Genomic DNA, 22,469 nt, shown 5'->3' with positions numbered 1-22,469 from the left:
AGAGGACTGGAACACCTCTGCTGGAAAGATGGCTGATAGAGCTGGGATTGTTCAGCCTGAAGGAGAGAAGGCTCTGGGTAGACGTTATTTTACAGCAGCCTTCCAGTATATAAAAGGGGGTTATTAGAAAGAGAGCTAAAGATGTTTTAGCAAGGCCTGTAGTGACAGGACAAGGGGAAGCAATTTTAAAGTGAAAGAGGGTAGCTTTAGATTGTACATATGAAAAAAAAATGTTCTGAGAGTGGTAAGACTGGAACAGGTTGCCCAGAGAAGTTCTGGATGCTCCAGCCCTGGAAGTGTCCTAAGTCAGGTTGAATGGGGCTTTGAGCAGTGTGGTCTATTGGTAGATGTCCCTACCCATGGCAGGGGGGCTGAACTAGGTGGTCTTTGAAGGTTCCTTCCAACCCAGACCATTCTATGATTCTGTAAAGCTGGCATCCTGTCCAAACAAAGAACATTAGAAGAGATTTTTAACATTGGCCGGTTTAGTATAAAAATTTCAATGCAATTAAGCAGGCTAAAAAAGGCTTTTGAAAAATGACTTACCAGAGTAGGCTAAACTAATGCTCAAACCTCTTTCAGACATGCCAGGAACAAAAAGCTCAGTGTAGGGCCAACTGGTGGCTGAGATTTGAAAGGACACTCAGATAGGATGAGGCCCTTACAAACATTTCATTCATTCTTGCTCTATCCTGTTCCCTCTGAAAGAAGTCAGGGATTTTTCACGGTGAAGTCCTTTGGGTGGATGGGATGGGGGAGCACTGGCACAGGCTCACTTGGGAACCTCAGTGGGAAATGACCATGTGATAGATCTCATATTTATATGGAAAAAAAGATTAGTTTAAATACACAAAAAGAAATGTCTATAACTGTCCAGCTTCACACAGAAGAGACAAGACCTTTTTCTTCCCTCTGCTGTCACTGGGCCCTGTCATCAAGGCTTTACCATGCCAGGAACATAGTTTTTCTAGTAATTGTAATGGAGCAATTAAGAAGTGACTTATTTCTAAGTTATTGCACTGTTATTCACTGTCCTCTTTCTTCCCAATCTATCTTCCATTAAAAACAAGAAGCCCTGGCAAATAAGTTAGAGATAGTGAAAAACCATTGAAATCCTTCTATAAGAAATGGGATTTGACAATTCCCCAGAATGAAGGAAAAAAAAAAAAGACGTGAAAGTAGCACAGTCCTGATTCTTATTCTTCATTCAAATAAAAAGGATCCAACTAAGATATAGATAAATAGGGCTAGAAAGGAGCAGGTTAGAAAGCTGTTTATTTCCAGACATCTTTTTGAAAGAAGCAGTCTTTCCCAAGACCTCACAACTGTCACCCACTGTGGTATGAAGGGAGTGCCATGCACTTGGATGTTTCTTAGCTGGATGTAGTAAAGTCCAAAGCTCTTGAAAGCTTCCAGTCATTAAATTTGCTAAAAAACATAAAGCTTTTTTTTGAAGAATGGTGCTCCTGCTTCACTGAGCTGGCCAGCATCCAGTCCTTATAATTACCTTCTGCCTATCTAAATTGTTCTGTTTATTTAATTAGACAAGGTCATATGTCAAAAGATGTTTTTGAGTAGGGTTGGTGATGATAGGACAGTAAGTACTATGTCACCCAAATCATTAAGCACAGACCATAGTGATTTTGTGCAAATCACTGAAGCTTGCAAAGGACTTCATAAATCAAATAGCATTTCCAGTAAGTTTAAATAAAGCATTATTAATAAAAGTGCTGATCCCTGTCAGGCTACCTACATCACTGTGGGAATTTTATATGAATATTTTTACAGTACTCCAGAATGTATGAAAGAGAGTGCCCTGGCTTGAACTAGAAATTAAGTTTCTCCATATGCATCTACAACAGGTTGATGGCCATCCCATACTGATGCAGTGATGGAGCAGGTAAGGAACATTGATTCTTCTAGACAAAGGTGGTTGCCTCTCCCAAGTAGATTTTATTTTCCTGTCCCACTTTTGCTTAAAGGCTAATAACAAACCTTAATGAAATATTACATTGGTGTCATCTGTAGGATACCCAGTGCACTTCCTCAAGCTCTATGAGCTGTGCTTGCTGTGTGACAGGGACCAGGACTGCAGATGTTGCATTGAGACCTTGGTGTTTCTGGTGCCTGGTAGGGTAAAATCAACCATCTAACAAAGTATGGTAGATTGCTTTGTCAGTGGTTCTTGGACTTCCTAGACTGAAAGGAAATGAAAAAGACATTACAAGGTAAGGAACCTTTTCAAATAAGCAAACAGCAGTCCTGCTGGTCAGAGCTGGTTTTGAGAGGGTAGATGTTTGTTTAATGACGTAATGGAACCTGGTGGGTTTTTTTCCAGATGTACTCAGATGCATCTCAGATGTACTCAGTGGCATCTGAAATCAGTAGTGTAGCTGTCTTGTTGATTTTTTTTTCTTTTGTCTATGGAGGTAGGGGTCCGTCCCCCTCCCCTAGCTCTTCCTTTGGCAGTGAGTATGCTGTACGTACTGGTGAGGCTGAGAACAGTGAGCTTCCTTTGCTGTTTGAATTACAACCTCCTCAGTCTGAATACTTGCAGACCTTCAATATTAAACCCCTGCCTCTCTTGCTGAAGGCACTGTGAAGTGCAAGTAGGGACAGTGTAAATCCTTTGCCAGAAAGTGAGAGGGATTTCGTTAATGTCTAGAGTATTTGAATCCCACCAGTGTTACTATCTTCAACATCAGGGATCAATTTTTTCAATGTGATGCTAAAAAGTAACAAAAGCACCCAACACATGCAATTCTAATCCCCATTCCACTTTGTAGGCAGTTTCCCTATAACTCTGTCTTCTGGATGGTTGTACTCGGGGGAGAGATGTTCCAGAGGTTGACCAGCTTCTGAAGAGAGAAAAAAAAATTATACTCACCATGTTCTCATTTCATTCTTTTCTGTAAATCTTTGTGCACTATTAATGCTTTTACTTTTCAAAGTCTTGTCTGAATTCCCAAGTTGGTTTAATGTTACTGAATGATTATATCAATTTAGCTGAATACTCTTGTTTGACATAAGCCTAACTCTGTCTAAATAAATATTTATATTCAGTCTAAACAAATCTAAATGTTAAATATTGGCTTTAAAGTATTTAAGTGCCTTATTTCAAAACCTTATTTAAAAACCAAATGAGTCAAATAAGTATATGTAAAATTGAAACTTCAGTAAGCATGCTCATCTAACTGTGTACTTTTAAAGACTGCTACATATCAGATCATGGGATAAACAGTGCAAATCTATGAATGTTGGAGCAAAAAATGTGTTGTCTTTTTTTCCTCAAAAGGTAATTCAGTGCTTTCTCTAAAATCAGTGTGTGAGACTATATGAGAATTTCTTGCTGTTTTGGTGACAGAGGGTGCTTTCCAACATCAAGTTAGCAGGGAGAGTAGGGTGGCTGGCTGTATACTGGGCAATGTGTACTAATTTGGACAACAGTTTTCCTACTGCACAACCATAGTTCTTTCTGGAATGCATGGAAATAGTGCTCTTGCACATCATTTTTAATGGCCATGTAGGGTTAGACCTGAAGCCAAGAGGCAACTGTTATAAACCCTTTTGGTGATGGAGACCAAAACAAGAGGCAGAGTCCTGGCTCCATCTTCCTCCCTGTAAGGTAGCAGAGCTGGAAGTGGTGATGGACTTTGGGCCTTCCCCTAGTTGCTGTGAGCAGGGACGAACCAAAGGGGGGTGGTTGTCCTTTATAGGCACTCCAGTTTGAAAGCTAAGTGGAAAGACGTATTTTTTGTCTGAAATGCTCGTGATTTTTCTGCCTGAAGATGTTTACCCCAAACTTTAAGGAAAGTGTAGTACTACGGCTGATTTAAGCAATGTACCAGAGTTCTCTGGGTGCTTGTTTTGTTTTTTTGAATCTTGCCATGAGATAAGTTCTCATTTTATGTAATGTTTTTCACCCCCATGTCTCACATAGTTTGCAAAGGAATAAAAACACTGGTACTGCTGCCAGGAGACTTTGAGGCTTGTAATGTCTTTGAGGCTTCAAGCCTCAAGACATCAAGGCTTCAACTTGCTCAGCTTCATAGTGCAGTAGCCTCCTTGCTCGAGTCTCTTGTCAAACATGGTCTCACCTTTTGGCACCAAGCTTTTTCTGTGCAATCTTTCTTTGAATCAATAATAGATCATTTGCCAGTCATGTTAACTGTATCAAGTTGCAGTGTACTCAGCATGAATGAACTCTAGTTTTTTACAGATGCTGATACAGAACCAGTCGAGACAAAGCCTTGGTGGTTACTATTGACTTCTCAGAGCAAGCAAACATGGATTTCAGAGATAATCAAAGAATTATCTTCATAATCTCAGATATCCTTACATTTCAGTACTTTAGTAACTCATTTCTGAATCTCTCTGTCAGTTACAGTTCATGCCTGCCCTTCTCCCATCAAACAAATGGAGAATAGTAGAGTATGAGTTTCCTACTGGCTTTTCTTTATGTCATCATTCAAGTACTACAGAAAGCTTGTGAGAGAAATCTGTGCTCAGATACCAATTTGTAACTTCTGTTGTTTCCTGTGGATGTTGCATAGTTATTTGATGGTAGTTTGTATTAAAAAATGACCTGCAAAGCATCATAGGGCATACAATTCATTTATGCCTTGGAGTGAAGATTCCTCTGATGTGACTCTACAGGTGCTGTACAGATACAGCAAAAACTTGTTGGAAATTCGTCTCTTGTTGAAGACTCAGTCATACTACAATTTCCAGGTGTTGAAATGGGATTTCTGTCCTCTTGGACTGGTTTCTAGCTTTGTTTGGAAGGGCAAAATATTCAACAGGCGAGTTTGCTGTGCTTCAAAGCTTTCCTGTGCCCAGCAGGTTCTAGCCTTGCATGTTTAACGAGCCTCCATGGTTATCCTACTGTCATGAGCTCGATGGTAGGCTTATTTAAAGCTTGAAGTCACAATGTTTCTAATGTCTATCATAAATGCACAAAATATTAGCTTTTGAATATCTTTAGAAATTCACATTGAGAAGACCAGGCCAAGGGGTAGGAATTTATTCTTGTGCTAGCACTCTGTCACAGCTACAGGTAGCTGGTATATCACATCCAGGGCATGCAGCATGAACGGGCAAATATCTCTGCTGCACTGTGACTGATAATACTTTACATTACACATTTTCATTAATTGGATGCTATTACTACCTGATCCATAGGTCATTGCTGCTAGTTAAGTAAGGGCCAGGAAGGTACTTCATACTTTACAAGACGCAGATGAAGACAGATGTCCACTCGGGAAATTAAAATATACCAGTTTGAGGGTTTTATATAAGACCAGATCAACTATAAAAACCTGATATCTAGACAGATCCTAATAAACCTGATGAAAATTAGAGAAATTAGATCAGCTTAAAGCTAATAAAATGTGATAGAAATGTTCTAAGTTGTCTGCAAAAATGCTTTCAGGCAGAAAGATTAGCATGAAGTATATTTTCACAAGGATTAGGGAGAATATTTTACAGGGTAAACTAGCCCGTAAAATCATTCCTTTTTACTTGAGTCCATAGACAGGCTTCTCTCATGAAATACACAGCCTGAACAAAACTTGCAGTTTTCAGCTATTGCAATAATAGTTTGTTCTTTCCTTATGCACCATACATAAATTTAGAAGTACTCCTGGAACAATGGAGCTAGGCATTCTGTTACTTGGAAATAAGACTATCCAAATAAATGCTTCAGAACCTATTTATTAAACACTGGAATTCTGACTGTCCTTCAGTTGTTTGTGGGGGAATGCAGGTTCTGTTTTCAATGACGTTACACTTGGAAGCATATTTCCTATTATCCCTACACATCAGTGCAATAAATTTTCTGTCTTAATGTACCCATATAAATTTTCAGCTTATTTGCTTTTAAACAGTTAAAAGTGTTTATATATGGTGATCGTGTTTGAAGACTTTCCTAGATATATATTCTCCTATAGAAAGTGTAGGCTGTGTTTGAATTTATCTACTGTACAAAATTTCTAAATACAGGGACCAGCTACTGTAAATTCAGATTTTAAATATAGATATACTGAAGTATCTCATGTACAAAGCAAACATTGTAAAATATACTTGCTTAGACCTTTTAACCACATCACTGGGTGCCATAAAGGAAACATTTAACCTAAGAGCTCAGAAGATGCATATTGAAAGCTGCCCAGCAGAAGTCTTTGGAGGCTGCCTGAAGAATTAGGCCTGTGGGATGAAACTGGTCATGCAAGGAGGAGGATTTACACTACTCTCTGTTCCCCTCTATAGTGTAGCTGGCCCTTATTGGCTCTGCTAACTTGTATATCTAAATGTGCTTACCAGTGAGAAGAAAAATGTTCCCACCAGCTGCCAAGCAGCCTTGCAGTGACCTCTCCACCCTGGTACAAACACACGGAAGAAACTCATCTTGTTACAACCAGAATAACACTGTGCTCTACAGCAGCAGTTTTGGTGGAGACCTATTTTCTGTTTGTTAGCGTTGGCTGTTTTGCAGGGCATACTTTTGCATTTATTAAAACATCAGAACACAATAAGGTCAGGAAGTGGGATCACCATAGCCTGGACTGTGTGTGAGGCAAGTGCTGTACCCAACTTGTCTTGCAATTCCTCTGGTAAGAAAGTAGTTGGCTTTACTCATGGGTTTGCATCTTTTGTCATGTGTTTTTTCCTAGGGACGCCTTGGCAGCACCTATTTAAGCAATAGGTTAAAGATGCATTGTGCTGCCAGACGTGTGAGAAATGCCGCTCCTTTATTTGGAGATGGTTACCCCAGCTCATCAGTCAAGGGCAGAGGGTTTAGAGTTACCAGTTCTTGGGAAGAGTCAACTCTGATTGTTAGGAAACCAAAACCAGATGCTCTATTTTACAGCACAAACGATGCTGTTGTTTTTTGGGTTTTTTTAAAGATAGGTTTCTGAGTCTTGCAGTTGTTCTAGGTTAACATACTATTTGAGAACGGTTTGATCACAATATTGACAAGCAGATAAATAAGTCCCCCAACCAGTGGCTTGTCATTGGTAGGAGTACGCTCTACTGGGGGGTCTGCTTTCTGTTGCTATTTATTTCCATGCATCTCAAATTTCATCCTCTGATCTTTAGGAGCATGACTTGTGGTTCTTGAAAACCTTTAAGAATACAGGAGAAAATTGTAAAGTTGTGACCAGTAATTACAGGGACAAATTCTGGGACTTAGACCTATGGTTTTTTGAGGGCAGAGAGGAAAGAATCATGCATGTATGTACACTTACTGGACAGCAGCATTTCCAAGTAAAAATTGCACTCTGCAGGGGTGGGGAGGCCTGTTCGGTGCTTAAAGGAGACTCTAAAGAAAAATGGAGAGAGACTTTTTACCAGAGCCTGTTGTGACAGAAGGGGCAATGTTTTTAAACTGAAAGAGGATAGGTTAAGATTGGGCATAAGAATGAAGAGCGGTGAGACACTGGAATAGGTTGCCCAGAGAAGTTGTGGATGCCCCATCTGTGGAAGTGTTCAAGGACAGGTTGAATGGGGCTTTGAGCAACCTGCTCTAGTGGAAGTTGTCCAGGGGTGTTAGAACAAGATGATCTTTGAGGTTCCTTCTAACCCAGGATATTCTATGATTCTATGAGCAGCCTGGTCTATTGGAAGGTGTCCCTGACCACGGCAAGGGGGTTGGACTAGATGATCTTTAAGATCCCTTCTGTCTCAGACCATTCCATGATTCTTTGTAAGTTTATGCGTTACCTAAATCCTCCTAGACCCCTCAAAGCAGGCCATGAACAGCTCCTGGCCCAGGTGACCAGTTCAACTGGAGAAGGTTCTGAGCCCACCTGTCACAATTGACTGATTTTATTAATTATTGTCATGCGCGTGTTAGAGCTGCTCTGTGGAGATTGTAGTGTTTGTGTTCAGCATGAATGCTTGAATGAGGGCTTGTAACTTTAAAGGAAGGACCTCTGTTTTGGAGGGATTAGGCAGCGATTGGTGTGAAATATCCAGCAATAGATTTTCATCACTCATTGTATCATGCTCCTTTTTTAAAATAAAGTGTTCCTGTGTTGGCCAGTTCTGAAATGAGGAAAACATATTTTATGCATCCATAGAAAGATGATTTTACAGTGCTTTTGCTGACAGGCCCTTACACAGACAGGCACAGGTAGGTGCTCCTGTCAGGTTTGTGCAAATCACTGATTAACTGGCCATATACATTTGGAGTGAAATACAATGAATAGAAGTGCGCACAGAGTCTGTCAGACAATTTGGATCAGCGCAAGCCAACACTGTTCTGTTAGAGCCAGGGACACTCTATTCATTCAGATGAGCATCATGTGTTTATTAAAACAAAATAGAAACCACCAGGAAAAGCTAAACACAAGTCAAAATGCTGCAATTCTTTTTTTTACCAGCAGTAACCGAAAGCTACAATACATAAATGAATAAGTGCAATCAAATGCAACTTGGTAACATACAGTCTGTTCTCTGTTTGCATCTCCGTCCTTAACCCTTTATAGTGTGTTTTAGCGCGTTCAATTTCCTGCAAGCACTCTTTCTTGTGGATTCTATTTCACTCATGTTCCCTTAAAAATGCCTTACCAAATATTTACCATGTGCCCTTTCTTGCTATGCTTCTCTTCTGCTTCTCCAAGCTGTTTCTGTCCTGTTGTCATGTATATCCCCGTCTTCTCCCACCTCCATTTCCCAGCTGCAGGAGTTATCTGTCTATGAGCAGAAACAGTCCCCCCAGTTTGTTGTTTTTTCTGGGCTACTTCACCTGCACCATATACCACTATCTCTTCTTGGCTTCCTGAGGCAGAACACCAATTCACCCAGCACCATCTTTTCTGCACATACGTTCCCTCCTCCTCCCCAAGCTGGAGTGAAAATTGAGTGTGTAGTATCAGCAGATGCCGTAAAGTTAAGCATGTTTTCCTTGTTTCTGAAAAAGCAGGAGGAAACAAAAAAGAAGGAAAAAGCAGACAAGAAACAAAAGAGGTGCTTAGAGGTAAGGTTTGAAAAGAGATAGGATGTCAGTGAGGTACTGAATATGTCTGAGCTCCCCGTTGAAGTTTGAAAATCACCCAAGGTTCCTGTTCCTTTTTTTCCTCCTACCTCCTGCTTTGTCATCAGAGACTTTCCACAAGAATATTCAAGCTGTTGTAGCAGCAGCTGTAGGAGAGGAAAACTTGGAAGCTGTGCCTAAGAAAAGAAAAGGGGATGGGGGTGGGGAGGAGCTGTAAGAAGATGAGAAAAGATGTGAAAGGCAAGAAAAATAAAAGAGCTTTTTAAAAACTGTCATGAACATTAATTTGAAGAGCAGAGACAAAAAAACTTCACTTTAATCTCAGAGCAATCAAAATGAGCAACACCATCATGGACATACAAATGGTCCAAATGAAAGTTTAAAGAATTCCAAGAAAGACAAACCAGACAAACCCCAGTGATTTATCTTCAGTAGCAGAAGCCAGAAAAATTCTCTGTTTCTCATCTATGTGTTTCTTGGCTCCCAACAATCAATAAACTTTCCATTTCAAGAATTTTCCCCATCCTCCTCTGCCTCTCTCTCTTTGTGGCTTGCATTATCAGCTGCCTAAGTACAATATATATTGTAGTACTCCATTGAGTGCATTTGACAGCTTCCCATTTTCATACAGCTTCTGTCCCACCTCTCAGAAGTCTTGGATAAATCTCTGGCACAGACAGAAAAATACATGAAAATTAAGAATGCAGGAATCTGTTAAACCCATATACAAAAACAAAATCAGGAGAAACAGAAGAATAAGAAGACAGCATGATGATGAGACAGGGAATCACACAGCAACCACTAAGCAAGAGGTAGGATTGGAAGGAAAGGATTTTGTTGCATAAGACTTTATTAATTACTTGCCATATTTGCATTTCATTGATTTATGGGTTAAAATTGATTTATCCCACAGATTTGTGGGCTAAATTTCATACAGCTTTATCACTGCAGTTTATACATGATTCTTTTATTAAGTTCTGTAACACTATAATATAACAGGAAGACAAAAATGTTGGCTCTTCCTTGTGCCAAAATTCCATTCAGCTTTAAAAGTCTGTGTGCTGTCCTACATGGTCGTACCATAGCAAGGAAATCCCTGGCTGTTTCCAGTTCTCTGTTCGCTGTGCTCAAGTCAGCAAGGGGTACATACAGGTTCAAACTGCTGACACAGTGGGGCTGGAGCTGCTGCAAAAGGCTGCGGCTGCACTGGACATCCAGTGTGTGGATTGGTGCTCCTGCTTTGAGGAGGAGAGTGAGACAGATTGCCTGCCTGTGACCTCCCAAGGCTTTTTTTTGCAGTTTGTAGGGAAAGTAAATCTTCACATGAGCTGAAAGTGTCCTTTTGATTTGAATATTTTTTGTACTTGTGATAAATGGTTAATTACAAGGAAGAACTGGTTCTGGCAAGGAAGGAGCTGGAATACTTTGTGTTTGTTTCTACATGGTCATGCTCAGATTCCCCCATACTGGAAGAAAATTCGCCTCCTTTCTTGCTTCTTCCAGGGGAAGTCTGAAACCAGTCCTTGAAGATGACCTTAGCACTGAAAACAAGCAATTCGTTGTTGTAGCATGGAGCTGGTGACACAGAGTCTCCTTTTACTATCAGTATAAATGCATTTTTTTCCTTGTGCTGTAATACCCTTATTAGTGCAAGGAAAGCCAATGAATTAAAGCTATCCTAACTCCCTGGGTTTTTCTTCCCATGCTCCAGACTCTCATTTTCTGCAGATCTCTCAGCTAAAAGAAAACAATTTTTTTTCCTGGATTGCGGAAGGCATAAAATAAGCCATGGCTTGCATGGAGCTGGTAGGTGTGCATGGGTTATCCCTGCTGTCTGCCGGGCTTCTATGGCCACCTTGTACAGCAGTTGCTGCAGGGAGTCATCCCCCTTCAAAACTCAGACAGCTGTGGCAGGTATTTACACTTGGGACCAAATTATATTTGGCCATTTGCAGGATCAGGTAGCATAAAAGTGTCTGTAAGTGACTTCAGGAGTGTTCAGAGTGGCCTGTGGTCCTGTCCTGACTGCAGACTGATTCAGCTGGCTGTTGGTCCATACGACATCATTGAGCTTAGTGCTCAATGAGATTGAAAATAAAATTAAAACCTAAATTTTTGTTAGTTAGGAGACCTCATGGTTTTAACAAAACCACAAAACAGGTCAAAGAGGAGATTCTGTGGGTTCAGATTCCTGACAAGTCAGCTGCTTGCTATTAAACAGGTCACTCAGCTGCTTTTCTTGCAGATCAACTACATCTTTGTAACATTGAGAAAGCAAGTCCTCATTAAAATGAGTGCTTCACTTCTACTGAGAGAATGCAAAAAGATGGAGGAATGAATGTAGAAGCCCAAACTGAAAGGGAGATGTGGTCCAGGAAGGCATGAATGCAGGTCTGCTTCTGCAGTGTTTCTCTTCCCTGTGTGTGCTCCTGCTCACATTAGTGGGACTGGATTGCAACCCCCTTATTTGGGATGATAATATGAACACCTGCCTTCATAATAAAAATTAGGATTCAAAGAGACCTTTCTGGCATAAGTTACCCTTGTCTCAGGGTGGTTTGTAATCTGTAATTGTTGGTAGTGAATGCTGTCGAATGAAGTCTCTCCACAGAAGCTATCTTTATTGACTTTTTTATTTAAGCTGCTTGACACTGTGAACTCTTGAAAATATTTTCACTTTAAAGGATTTTTGTTTCAATTTCTAAGAGCAGCAAAAAAACCCTATCCTTGGACTACGGCAGAATCCGTGGTGTAAAAGATTTTCAAAACCAAAATACTGCTAGATCTAGCTGGTATAAACCAGGGAATTCACTAGAGTTCAGCTTTGTGTAGCATGTCTCTGCTTTGAAGAGTGCATATAAACCTGCAAAGTGCTACTCTTCTTTTTTTGTTTACCTGCTGATGTTGCAGAGATAGCACATTATTGTAAGTTCTGGAGTGCAATTGCAAAATCCGTAAGTATGCATTTTCTGAGTCTCATTACCTGTTGTTAATGCTCTTTTGAGCGACTCCTAGTTGAAAAATTAAGACTCACGTGGCTCCATCTTGTTCTAAATTTGGATCTAGATCAGAATATTAAATACTTTGGAGTTCAGGTGTGCATGGATGAAAGGTTTTTATTCAGACTACTAATAGTGCTATTAATTTAGGTTGAAGCTAATAACTTAATTATTAATATGAGCTCTGGATTTGCTAGCTGTTTGCCTCTCTTAAACTTTTGACACAACCCTGCCGGTTTTGCACCAAGTTCATGAGAGTCCTTGGCATGGGCATGCTGAGATGCTGGTGGATACAGGACCTACTGTAAAAAGCAATTGTGCTCCTCAACTGTTAATTCAATTCCAATGCCTGGAGAAACCTTTTCCATGTTGGGACAGGAAAACATCTCTGGGTGGGTGGCCAGTTTGTATGTAGCAATACTGTTTTACTGTAATTGCCAGGGATACTAGAGGTGGATGAGATACCTTGTTTAATCTCCTCCCTAACCCTTTGAAGACCGTGAGACATGAGAAGTGTTGGTGATCTTTGGTAAATGATTGGTTGTACAGGTTGTCAAAACTCATCTTTTTTCTTTATATGAAGGGATTACTTTTAAGCAAAAGTCAAAAGAAGTCCTTAAAATTCCATTTGGCTCATGCCTTATCCTTTCAAATACATCCCTTTACCCTTGAGCTTCCAGCTAACCCCTGGCTGTAGAATGCCTCGGTGTCCGATTGGGTTAATGGGCTATCTCAGTGAGTGGTTATCTGAGCTTTTTTTGCTGATGATACCTCAGAAATTATGAAAGATGAAAGTCTCCAGAGTGATAAAGACATTTTGTTGCCCATGCTCGTATCCCAAGGAAGCCATCCAGGGCACGCTCTTCTCTCCCAGACACTGCTGGCCTCTGCTGATGCTGCAGGTACAAGAGATAGGTTTATTTCTCTTAGGACCAGAGTATGGCTCTTTCTTGCTAGTTGAAACCATGGTATAGGTGTATTGGGTTTGCATAGCAAGGTGTTGGTAGTGTGGCACTACAGGGGTGGCATCTGTGAGAAGCTGCCAGATGCTTCCCCGATGTCCAACAAGGCCAATGCCAGCTGGCTCCAGGACAGACCTGTGACTGGCCAAGGCCAAGCCCACCAGCAATGATGGTAGTGCCTCTGGGATAACAGATTTAAGAAGGGGAAAAAAAACACTGTGCAACAAAAACCAGGAGAGAGGAGTAAAAAAATATGAAGGAAACAACCCTGCAGACACCAAGGTCAGTGAAGGTGGGGGAAGAGCGCTGGAGCAGTTCATAAAGAACTGCAGCCTGTGGGAAGGACTCACATTGGAGAAGTCCATGGAGGACAGTCTCCTGAGGGAGGGACCCCATGCTGGAGCAGGGGAAGAGTGTGATGAGGAAGGAGTGGCAGAGAAAACGTGATGAACTTACCATGCCTCCCATTCTCCATCTCCCTGCACTGCTTGTGGAGAGAAGGTAGAGAACTCAGGAGTAAAGTTGAGCCCAGGAAAATGGGAGTGTGTGGGGAAAATGTTTTTTGAAGTTTGATTTTATTTCTCATTATCATACTCTGATTTTGACTGGCAATAAATTAAAATAATTTCCTCATCTTGCAGCTGTTTGGCCTGTCACAGTAATTGATGAGTAATCTCAGCCCCTGAGCCTTTCATCATATTTTTCTCATCCTGTTTAGCCAAGGAGGGGAGTGACAGAATGGTTTGGTGGGCACTGTGGCTCATTCTCGCCAGATGAAACCACGGTATAGGAAACCCTGGTTTTCAGTAACCTAAATTTGTTGTTTCATATGTCTTCCATTTGTTTTTACCAGGGATTGCAGAAAAACACTAACAGAATGCTCAGGATCTGAGGGCATAACGTTCATTATTTCCTTGGCAAATCCATGATTTTCAACCAGTCCTTGTAAAAGAAGATCCATGTCAATATGACTATTACACATTTTAAAAAAAAGAAATCTTACATTATTAAAAATTGCTCAAAAAAAAAAAAAAGAAAAACAATTGAGAATTTATCTTTTGAAAGCAAGCAAAACTTTTGTCTTCCACGTCAGGAAAAGAGTCAGTATTAAAAGTATTTGTCCGTTTTTTACCACTTTACCGGCAGTTTGACCAGATGGGATTGTTTGCCCTGTGCGAAGACTCGCTATATATCTTAGCAAACTGTGTTTTGAGGAGAAGTGAAAGAGAAGGAAAATGACTCCTTTTGAGCAGTACAGGCTACCACAACATCTAATGAAGTGGATATTGGTTTCTCATTTCCCACAGCATGACCTCCTGCAGTTTACTGACACACAGGTCCCATTTGCTAACAGCAAAATGTCACAAATAAAGGGATGGACAACATCACAGCGATCACTATTCTCAGTGGTTCTACTAAACCAATTTTGGATGTATGGCATAGTGTATACCAAAGAAAGTTGTTCCTCTCTGTCAAAAACCTTTCTAGCATGTTGCCATGCTCTTAGAAAATGGGTTTGAATCCTGCAGAGTGTTGTTTCAGGTATTTCATTCTCTAAACCAGTGAGCTCCATTGTTCATTTGTTTTAGGAAATAGTAATAAAAGTTGGGACTGGGGAAGAGAGTGCTCATGTTTACCTGCAGTTCTCACAGAAGTAGAAGCTTTGAAATCCAGGCTGAAAATCTGCTCATCCCCTGCTTCTCACATGTTCTCCAGTTTCTGTTCTGAATTCCTTTGAACTTAAAAACAAAAGCTGAATTCTTTTCAACCTATGGAAAACCTACTGGAAGCTAAAAAGTTACTGAAATTTAGAGGAAAGAGAAATTTAATTCATCTTTCCCCAAATATCTATGCCATTTGGGTGCATTCTTTGGATTTTACCTCTTTTGTGTTGCAATTTCTGAGTCTTTTTGCCAATTTTTTTCCAGTTTAATTGTCTTTTGGATCTTTTGGAAGATCACTGTCTCCCTGATTAGGGGAAAGTTTCAAGGAAAACACAGTTCTTTGCATTGCTTGCTGTTAAAGCATATTGTTATCTGCCTTGTTTGGCAGAAGCACTTGTCTCTAGACCAGAATTTATGTGGTTAGTGAAGAAATACTCTGCAAAAACACCACAGAAGCTAAGCTTGTGAGATTATTCCTTCACTGAAAATTTTCTTGTCTATTGTTTTGAGGAATAGCTCTTGTTTTAGTTCTCACTTATTCCAGTTTCAGGCAAAATTTGGTACTATTTCACTTCAGCTGAAACAAATATAAGAAATTAATTAACATGAAGCTAAAGATATATTGAAAGCTAAAGTGACGGGGGATGGCTGAAAATTGAAGGTTCCTGTATACAGATCCAACAGATGATTGTGCAGTGAAGGAGGAAAACACCTGCCACATTCATGTCAGCACACTGCCAAGGCTAATTTTTAGGGGTGTATATAATAATGTGAAGTCATTTTGAAGCTCACTTTGTGCTTGTAGATTGTAGGTGCTCCTTTTTTCTGCACATCTTTTGAAGAATTGGCTATTACTTAAGGTTATTGGTCTTGCTTGAGTAGAAAGATATAAAGTTATGGGTACTAACATTAAAATTGATCTAGCTGTGGGGCAGAGCTCTGGTAGCTGTGTCATTCCAACACAGTGTCACTTTATGGCAGTTCCCCTGTATGAAGAGTTCTCCTGGGTGCCCTGTGTTTCCTGCACATAGCTTCTAAAATTTCATATTTCTTGTAAGCAGCAGCGTGGGGGACAAGAGACAGGATGGAGACAAGACTTTGAGAGAGAGGAAAAAATTATATGGTCAAATGCTCTGTTGGTCTTCTTTTATCCTGAGTCTGCCAAGGCCTTAAAACTAAGTGCAAATTGAGGGTGGAGAGTGTATGTCAGCTCTCAGGACCAAGAGTTAACTTTGAGTAATCCACCCAGGCCTGTGTGTAAATACAGTATGTGATTAAAGCCATTGGAAATATATTTCCTGTGCAGAATATCATGGACTCCATACTGCAGCTCATGCTTCTTACTCGTTTTCTCTTGTGTTTCTGTGACTTGTTCATTTAAAACAAAAGTTTTTCACAGCAGGAAACTGTTGCATGATACATCCCCATAGCACCTAATTCAGTAGGGCATCTGTGTTAATAGCAGCGCTGTCATTCCTACCACATCAGCTGGTCATAGCGGGATTCTTCCAGCGGCTGTTTCCCAGTTCAGTTAAGATGAGGTGAAAATGCGATGTGGTTGTAGTGCATCTCATTTCATTCTGTTTGCTTTTTTCTTTTCTTAAGCCTGCTATTTGAGAAGTGAATGAGAGTTTAATTCTGAATCTTTCAGAGCATATTAAATTTTTGTTTACTGTTTGTGGAACTGTTACCTTGCATAGAGATCTGAGATAACCTGATGGTTTGGCATGAGACAGGGTGGCATGGAGTAAATAACTAAAACAAACAGACAACAAAAAAGATAAGGCACAGTTAATGGAAAGTGCATGTAGTTCTGAATAATTTAAGTCCAAAATTTTAAAAGTAAACAAGACAGAAAATAGTAGGGAGGAAACATTACCCGTTTTTATGCAGAGAGATTAATTACTCTTCTAAGAGTCTAGTTTAGAGGTGTGAAACGTACTTGTCCTTAAATCCTGGCTCTGACGTGAACCAGCAAGACTCTTTGTCTTCATCTGTAGGACAAAGGCAGATGTATTGCAAGTGCAGTCTTTGTGTCCTGGGTGCCAACAATGAACAAAATGGTTTTTTTCAATCCACTGAAATAAGTTAACATGGAGGTGAACTGAATGTAGAAGTTTAGGTACAATAAATTACTTTCCATTAATTTTTGGGATATTGTGTAAGTAGAGCTATTTATGGGGGTTTTTTTGTACTGAGAGCAGAGATTAAAATAATCTAAAAATAATTACTTTGTGGGAAAAACATGAACAAATGAATCTCAATTCTTCTACGTTTGTTCCTTTGGCAATATATAATAGAATTATAAAACTGTTATGAAACAACATTGCAGTAGTATGTCAAACTGTTTTTTTATTTCATTGCAGATAACAGTAAGGATAATATTTGAAACTAGATTACGTGCATTATCACGTATCATTTAGCCATGGAGATGTAAGCTGGGATCAAAGCTTGTTTGGAAAATTGAAGTCCTTGGGACCATTAAGAAAAGAAGAGAGGAATTCTGAAGAATTCTAGGTTCCTTAGAGCAGGTCTCCTGTTGTTGTAAAGAGATACAACACTTCATTATATTACAAAGCATATACTGAAGTCTACGTGTCTGAAGAAGGGATTATAATTCTTAGCTTTTTCTGGGTCACTCTCATAGGAGGTCGATCTATCATTAGAAAGTCAGGCTTCAGCTGTTGGGGATGAACTGTCTTGTCTTTGGTGTTATTTTAGTTACCTACCCATTTTGTGACATGATAGGAGTTTCAGCAAAACAAGATTGAAGTTAGCCCTCTATTTAGTCTTCATTATTATCCTGAGTTACATTTAGTAGGGTTTTGGGGTTTTCAAATCACTCTGCTTTTAGGGAAGTTGTTCTCACCATTGCACAAGAATTTTCTCCATAGAGAAGAAAAACACAGTCAATACTGGAGGTCAGGAATTGTCTTTCCACATTGCTGGCAATGCAAAGTTGGTTTGGGGAGCTGACAGATGGCTTGTGCTAAAAAGAGTCCTTCCCTCCTGTTCAAACTTTTGCATTCAGGTTGTTGATGTTTAATCTTAGTTATCCAGTATAAATGATGTTTCAAGCATTGTCTTTCATATCCCACCAGAATCTATTACTCCTGCCAAAACAGAAGTAATAGCTGGCACAGGAGCATGGTTCCTTCTTTATTAATTTTTAAAGTTTTATTTTATTTTTTCAGTTTCTTATTTTGGTATTTTATGCTCTTTTCCTCCTCCTACAAGACTTTTGCCTGTTAGATTGTTTTGTTAAATGTTTCTCCTGTCTTTTCTGTGTTTTTATTGTTTTCTTTCTATTCAGACTTTCAGATATTTTCAGATTTAACTTGAGATTTCATATAAATTTACAGGTTCTTCACTCATCAGATCAAGGAATTCCATGGCTAGCTTTGAAAATGAAAGTGCAGTGGATCGTATTTATTTTTCAGTTCTTCCTCCAAATGCTATTCATCCTTTCTCCCTAACATCAGTGTGTCCAAGCATACCACTTTTCATTTTCTGCTCTCAGAGCTAAACACTTGGAGAAAATATTGACAAAATATTCTGTGCTTAGGATGCCAGCTGGGACTTGCTTCCTCATTTAAATTTTCAGATTAAAATTAGACCCCTGCTTACAAGTCTCAGAAGGTCTTTGTCTAATTCCAAACAGCCAGGTCATCTGCTTGGGAAGTAAAATAAGGAACAAAAAAAAAAAAAGATAGCAGAATCTTAATCTTAAAAAGTTCTTAAGTGATTTTCTTAAGACAGATTTGAAACTATGAAGTGGCAGTGCTCTTAGTGAATGGAAGTGTTGGACTGTGGTGTATACCAGCAGTCAAAGGCAATGTTGCATGTTAAGGACTCCACTCTCTTTCTGATCTTCATTGATGAAGATCAAAGAGCATCAGCAGCCAGATCCAGATTTGCTTGTTCTCAGTGGAAGGTTTTTTTCCTTTCTGGAGAAAGTCCTGCAACACCGAATGTTTCAAACATTTTTGTGTAAATCCCCCTCCCACGCCTTAAGGAGGAGCTACCCGAAACACTGAGATTCTCCAGCTTATTTTTAAAATTTCAGCAGTAAATATTGGCACAGTATGATGCTATCTGGAGAAGCACTACTACGTCTTGGCGCTCTATGTTGTTTCAAATTGGCTGCTGTTCTCGTTGTGCTTTAGCACAGGATTGATTATCTAATGGGTTATATGATAATCATTTAGACATATGACCTTGTTAAATCCTTTCCCAACAGATTAAATTGTTAGGCAATTAACAGGATTTGAAGATACACCTGCACAAGGATAAGTGTATTTGTGTCTGAAGTCATGAGAGAAAAAACTTCCACATTTCTCAATTTTGTATAAGTTGTATTTTTCAATATGTTTCATGGTATTGCTTTTTTCCCTTTTTAGGTATTACACAGAAATGGCTTTATGGATCTGGACACTGACCATTCTGAGCTGTTTTTGCGTTACCTTATCCAGAAATGAGGAACTGAAATTTTTTCAGAGTGCTACAGAGCTAAATCATCTAACAGTGGATAATGACACTGGGATAATCTATTTGGGAGTGGTAAATGCTTTGTATCAGCTTACAGAAAACCTGGAAGTAATAAGATCTGTAGAAACAGGTCCAAGAAAGGACAACAAAAAGTGCACACCTCCCATTGATGAAAATCAATGTAAAGAGGCCGTACTGACTGACAATTATAACAAATTACTGTTGCTGAACAAGGTGGATAATACAACTGTGGTATGTGGAAGCCTTTTTAAGGGAATCTGTGCCATCAGAGATCTGCAAAACATTAGCAATGAGAAGTATTACGTAGACACTAGTGGAGAAAAGTCCTTTGTAGCAAGCAACGATGAGAATGTATCAACTGTGGGACTGATCACTTCCTTGAATAACGACCAAGTGCTATTCGTTGGGAAAGGGAATGGACCTAATGATAATGGGATTATAATCAGCACTCGGCAGCTTTATGAAAGAGATGGGAAAGACATTTTTGAAATGTATACAGACTCAGCAGCTGTTAAGTCAGCTTTTCACTCATCAAGCACACAACAATTTGTGGCAGTCTTTGAGGATAAAAATTATGTTTATTTTATTTTCAATCAGAAAGAGAAACAACCTGTCAATAACCGCACACTGATTGCACGTCTGTGCAAAGATGATGCCCACTATTATTCCTACTTTGAAATGGACTTGGGTTGCAAAGATGATGATGGTGCCTATGATCACTGTCATTCTGCTTTCATCACTACCCCGGGAAAAGAGCTGGCTGAGAGCATGGCTCAACAGAGACAACCTGCAGATACTCCCTCAGATGACAAAGTTCTTCTTGCACTCTTCAGCAAAGTAAACAAAGATGACGGCTCTCTGAAGTCCGCCTTGTGTGTGTTTTCCTTGCGGCAAATCAATGAAAAGATTGAAAAAAACCGAAACGATTGCTACACTAAAAAGAATACCAGCTCATTTTACAAACTTTTTGCAGCAGAAAACCCGTGTGCATTACATGGACTGGTAATATGAGTAATATAAATATTAGTTTTAGAATCTGTGTTAGAGTTACTGAAAAATATACAACTACTGTTTTGGTGTGACTTTGAGCTAAGATCAGATGACTGAAAACTCAATAGCTGGACTTACTATAGGAATGGAATGTTCTTGGGGGCTGTGGAACAGGTCAAGCAAGAAGTGGCAATATAGTCTAAATTTTGAGTCTTTTAAAAAGGATTTGATGTTTTCTGAAAGATGAATGTGGCTTTCCTAAATGCACTTCTTTTAAAGGTTTCCTTCTGGTATGGAAGTTACTGAGTCAAGTGCAAGGATTTGTTACACCCATGGTCAGCTTCTGGATGATCACTATAGACAATTCTGGTTTCAGTTAATGTATTTATAGTACTTTTAAATGATATTAAGAATATTTGAGATTATACTGTAATTTAATGTTGTTTATCACTTGTATTTTTATTTTAAAATTACTGAAATACCCAGATTTCTTATATTCAGGTGGTGTTCATATTTTGCTGTGGCTCAAAATAATTCCATAGCATGATAGCCATCTTCTTTTTATGACCTGTCATTATCTTGGCTATAAAGGTTTTGGAGGGTACTGTTACACCCCTCCAGATACTGTTTTTCAATTTATGACTGTCAGTTTTCAGCATCTCTGTTGGCTTTATGATGGTTTTGCTCACATCACTCTATTCCCAAGCCCCACTTGTGCATGCCATTCATTACTGCAGCCAACCCTAAACTAGGTTGAGAAATTAAGTCATTTTAAAAATAACTCAGCAAGCTTTTAGGAGGATATCTTAATTCCCCAGCTTGACCAAGGTACACACTTTCATAAGCAACTGTTTGAGCACAATTTAAGTGATGTGCTGTAGTCCAGAGGGAGGAGTGAACAGCTGAAGAGATGGGGCATGGGAATACCTTTTGTTGGTATCGACCCGTAATCCTTCATTTTATGAGACTACAACCATCTCCCACACAATAGGTCACTACTGCTAACAGAAGCTAAAAGAACACTTTTTGCTTCAAACCACCAGTGTTACTCTCTGCAGTACCCTGCATATGGGGTGAGCATCAAACATAGAAATCCTGAATGTGACAAGTGGAGTGACCATGGCTTCTGACAAAAGGAGGTGTGGATTTCAGATCAGAAAGACAGTTTTGTTACCAAATATAGCAGGAAAGGCAAGGTGTGAATGAACTTCCTTCTGGTGGCACTCTCTGCAGCTCAGTATTAAAGCATAGTGAAGAGAGAATGTGTTGAAGTTCATGAGAAGGTTGCGAGAGGGTTGCTCTTCTATGAATGGCAGCAAATTAAGAAACAAAACAGCAATAAAAAAACAATCTTTAACACAAAATTGGTTAACCTGATCTCCATGACTTGTTCATTTTAATTGAACAAACTGGTTATTTTTTAAAGTGTGCTGCTATAATGAGATAGAAACAAAAAGTTTTCTCTCCCTGTACCTCCTGGAAAGTGAAAGCATCGAAGCAGTTTGCAATTAGCAGGCTGCTCTCTGATTACTGCCTGTTGGCTGGGGGAAAATGGCCAGATAATCCATTTCTCTCTTTGTACTCTTCAATGTCTGAAGTGTATTATACTTTCTGGTAATAGGGCTGCACTTCATTCTGAGCTAGGAATTAGTGATCTGAATGTGTAACATCGCTCTGTGTTGTTATTCTCTATTAGAATGCAAGCAAAAATTTCCCCTGTGGCTCCGAACACTTGCCATACCTCTTGGGAAGTTGGAATGGTGTTATAGAGAAACCAGTACTACAAAAAGAAGGGATGAATCTCACGGCTGTCACTGTGGCTGTGGAGAACGGGCATACCGTGGCCTTTCTGGGAACTTCAGATGGTAAAATTCTTAAGGTAACGAACTGGACTTAAAAGACTGGAGGTATTTAAAAGGTTGTGAACTGTAGTGATAGCATATGGCTACTCTAGAAGTAAACGGGATTTATAAGATCACCTACCAAGAATAAATTCTCTTGGAGCTTGATATTTTTAATCTCAGAGAAAAACCATATTATTGCTGATGTACCTCAGCTATCCGATACACAGACTGAATTAGCATTGCCTGAATGACACTTTTCCCAAAGGATTACATACCTACTGAGAGCTTTATACAAACAGCCTTTGGTAATCTAACAGCTGCTCTAGCCTTATCTCTATTCAAGCCCATACTAGTTTAAGAGCAACTTTTCATTTTGTCATTCTGGCCTTTCAGTGAATAGAGGTGGCAATACAAAGCCCAGGCTGAAGCTCTGATAAATTCTGATTGTGTGGTGCTCAAGATTTGACATGTTTGTAGTGTTAAAATGTCAAGACTGCAACACC

General features: G+C 39.5%; 1 protein-coding gene across 6 annotated transcripts in view; it reads left to right on the top strand.

Moving 5' to 3' along the window:
* The window catches only part of PLXNB2 (plexin B2), a 259,621-nt gene that overhangs the window by 156,926 nt on the left and 80,226 nt on the right, over positions 1-22,469 (top strand). For 5 of the 6 annotated variants that reach the window (XM_039383554.1, XM_027742588.2, XM_039383552.1 and 2 more), the window contains 2 exons: positions 19,024-20,134; positions 21,819-22,001. In XM_039383554.1, the coding sequence (XP_039239488.1) occupies positions 19,024-20,134; positions 21,819-22,001 (1,294 nt within the window). Of the gene's footprint in view, positions 1-1,881; positions 1,901-19,023; positions 20,135-21,818; positions 22,002-22,469 lie in introns of those variants that run through there. The other variant, XM_027742589.2, reaches the window with a different exon arrangement.

The sequence above is a fragment of the Pipra filicauda genome, unplaced genomic scaffold, assembly GCF_003945595.2.
Source record: "Pipra filicauda isolate LSUMZ 115617 unplaced genomic scaffold, ASM394559v2 scaffold113_size4260070_pilon, whole genome shotgun sequence".
NCBI lineage: Eukaryota > Metazoa > Chordata > Aves > Passeriformes > Pipridae > Pipra > Pipra filicauda.
Note: the sequence above shows the minus strand (reverse complement) of the source record. Positions and strands in the feature narration are given on the sequence as shown.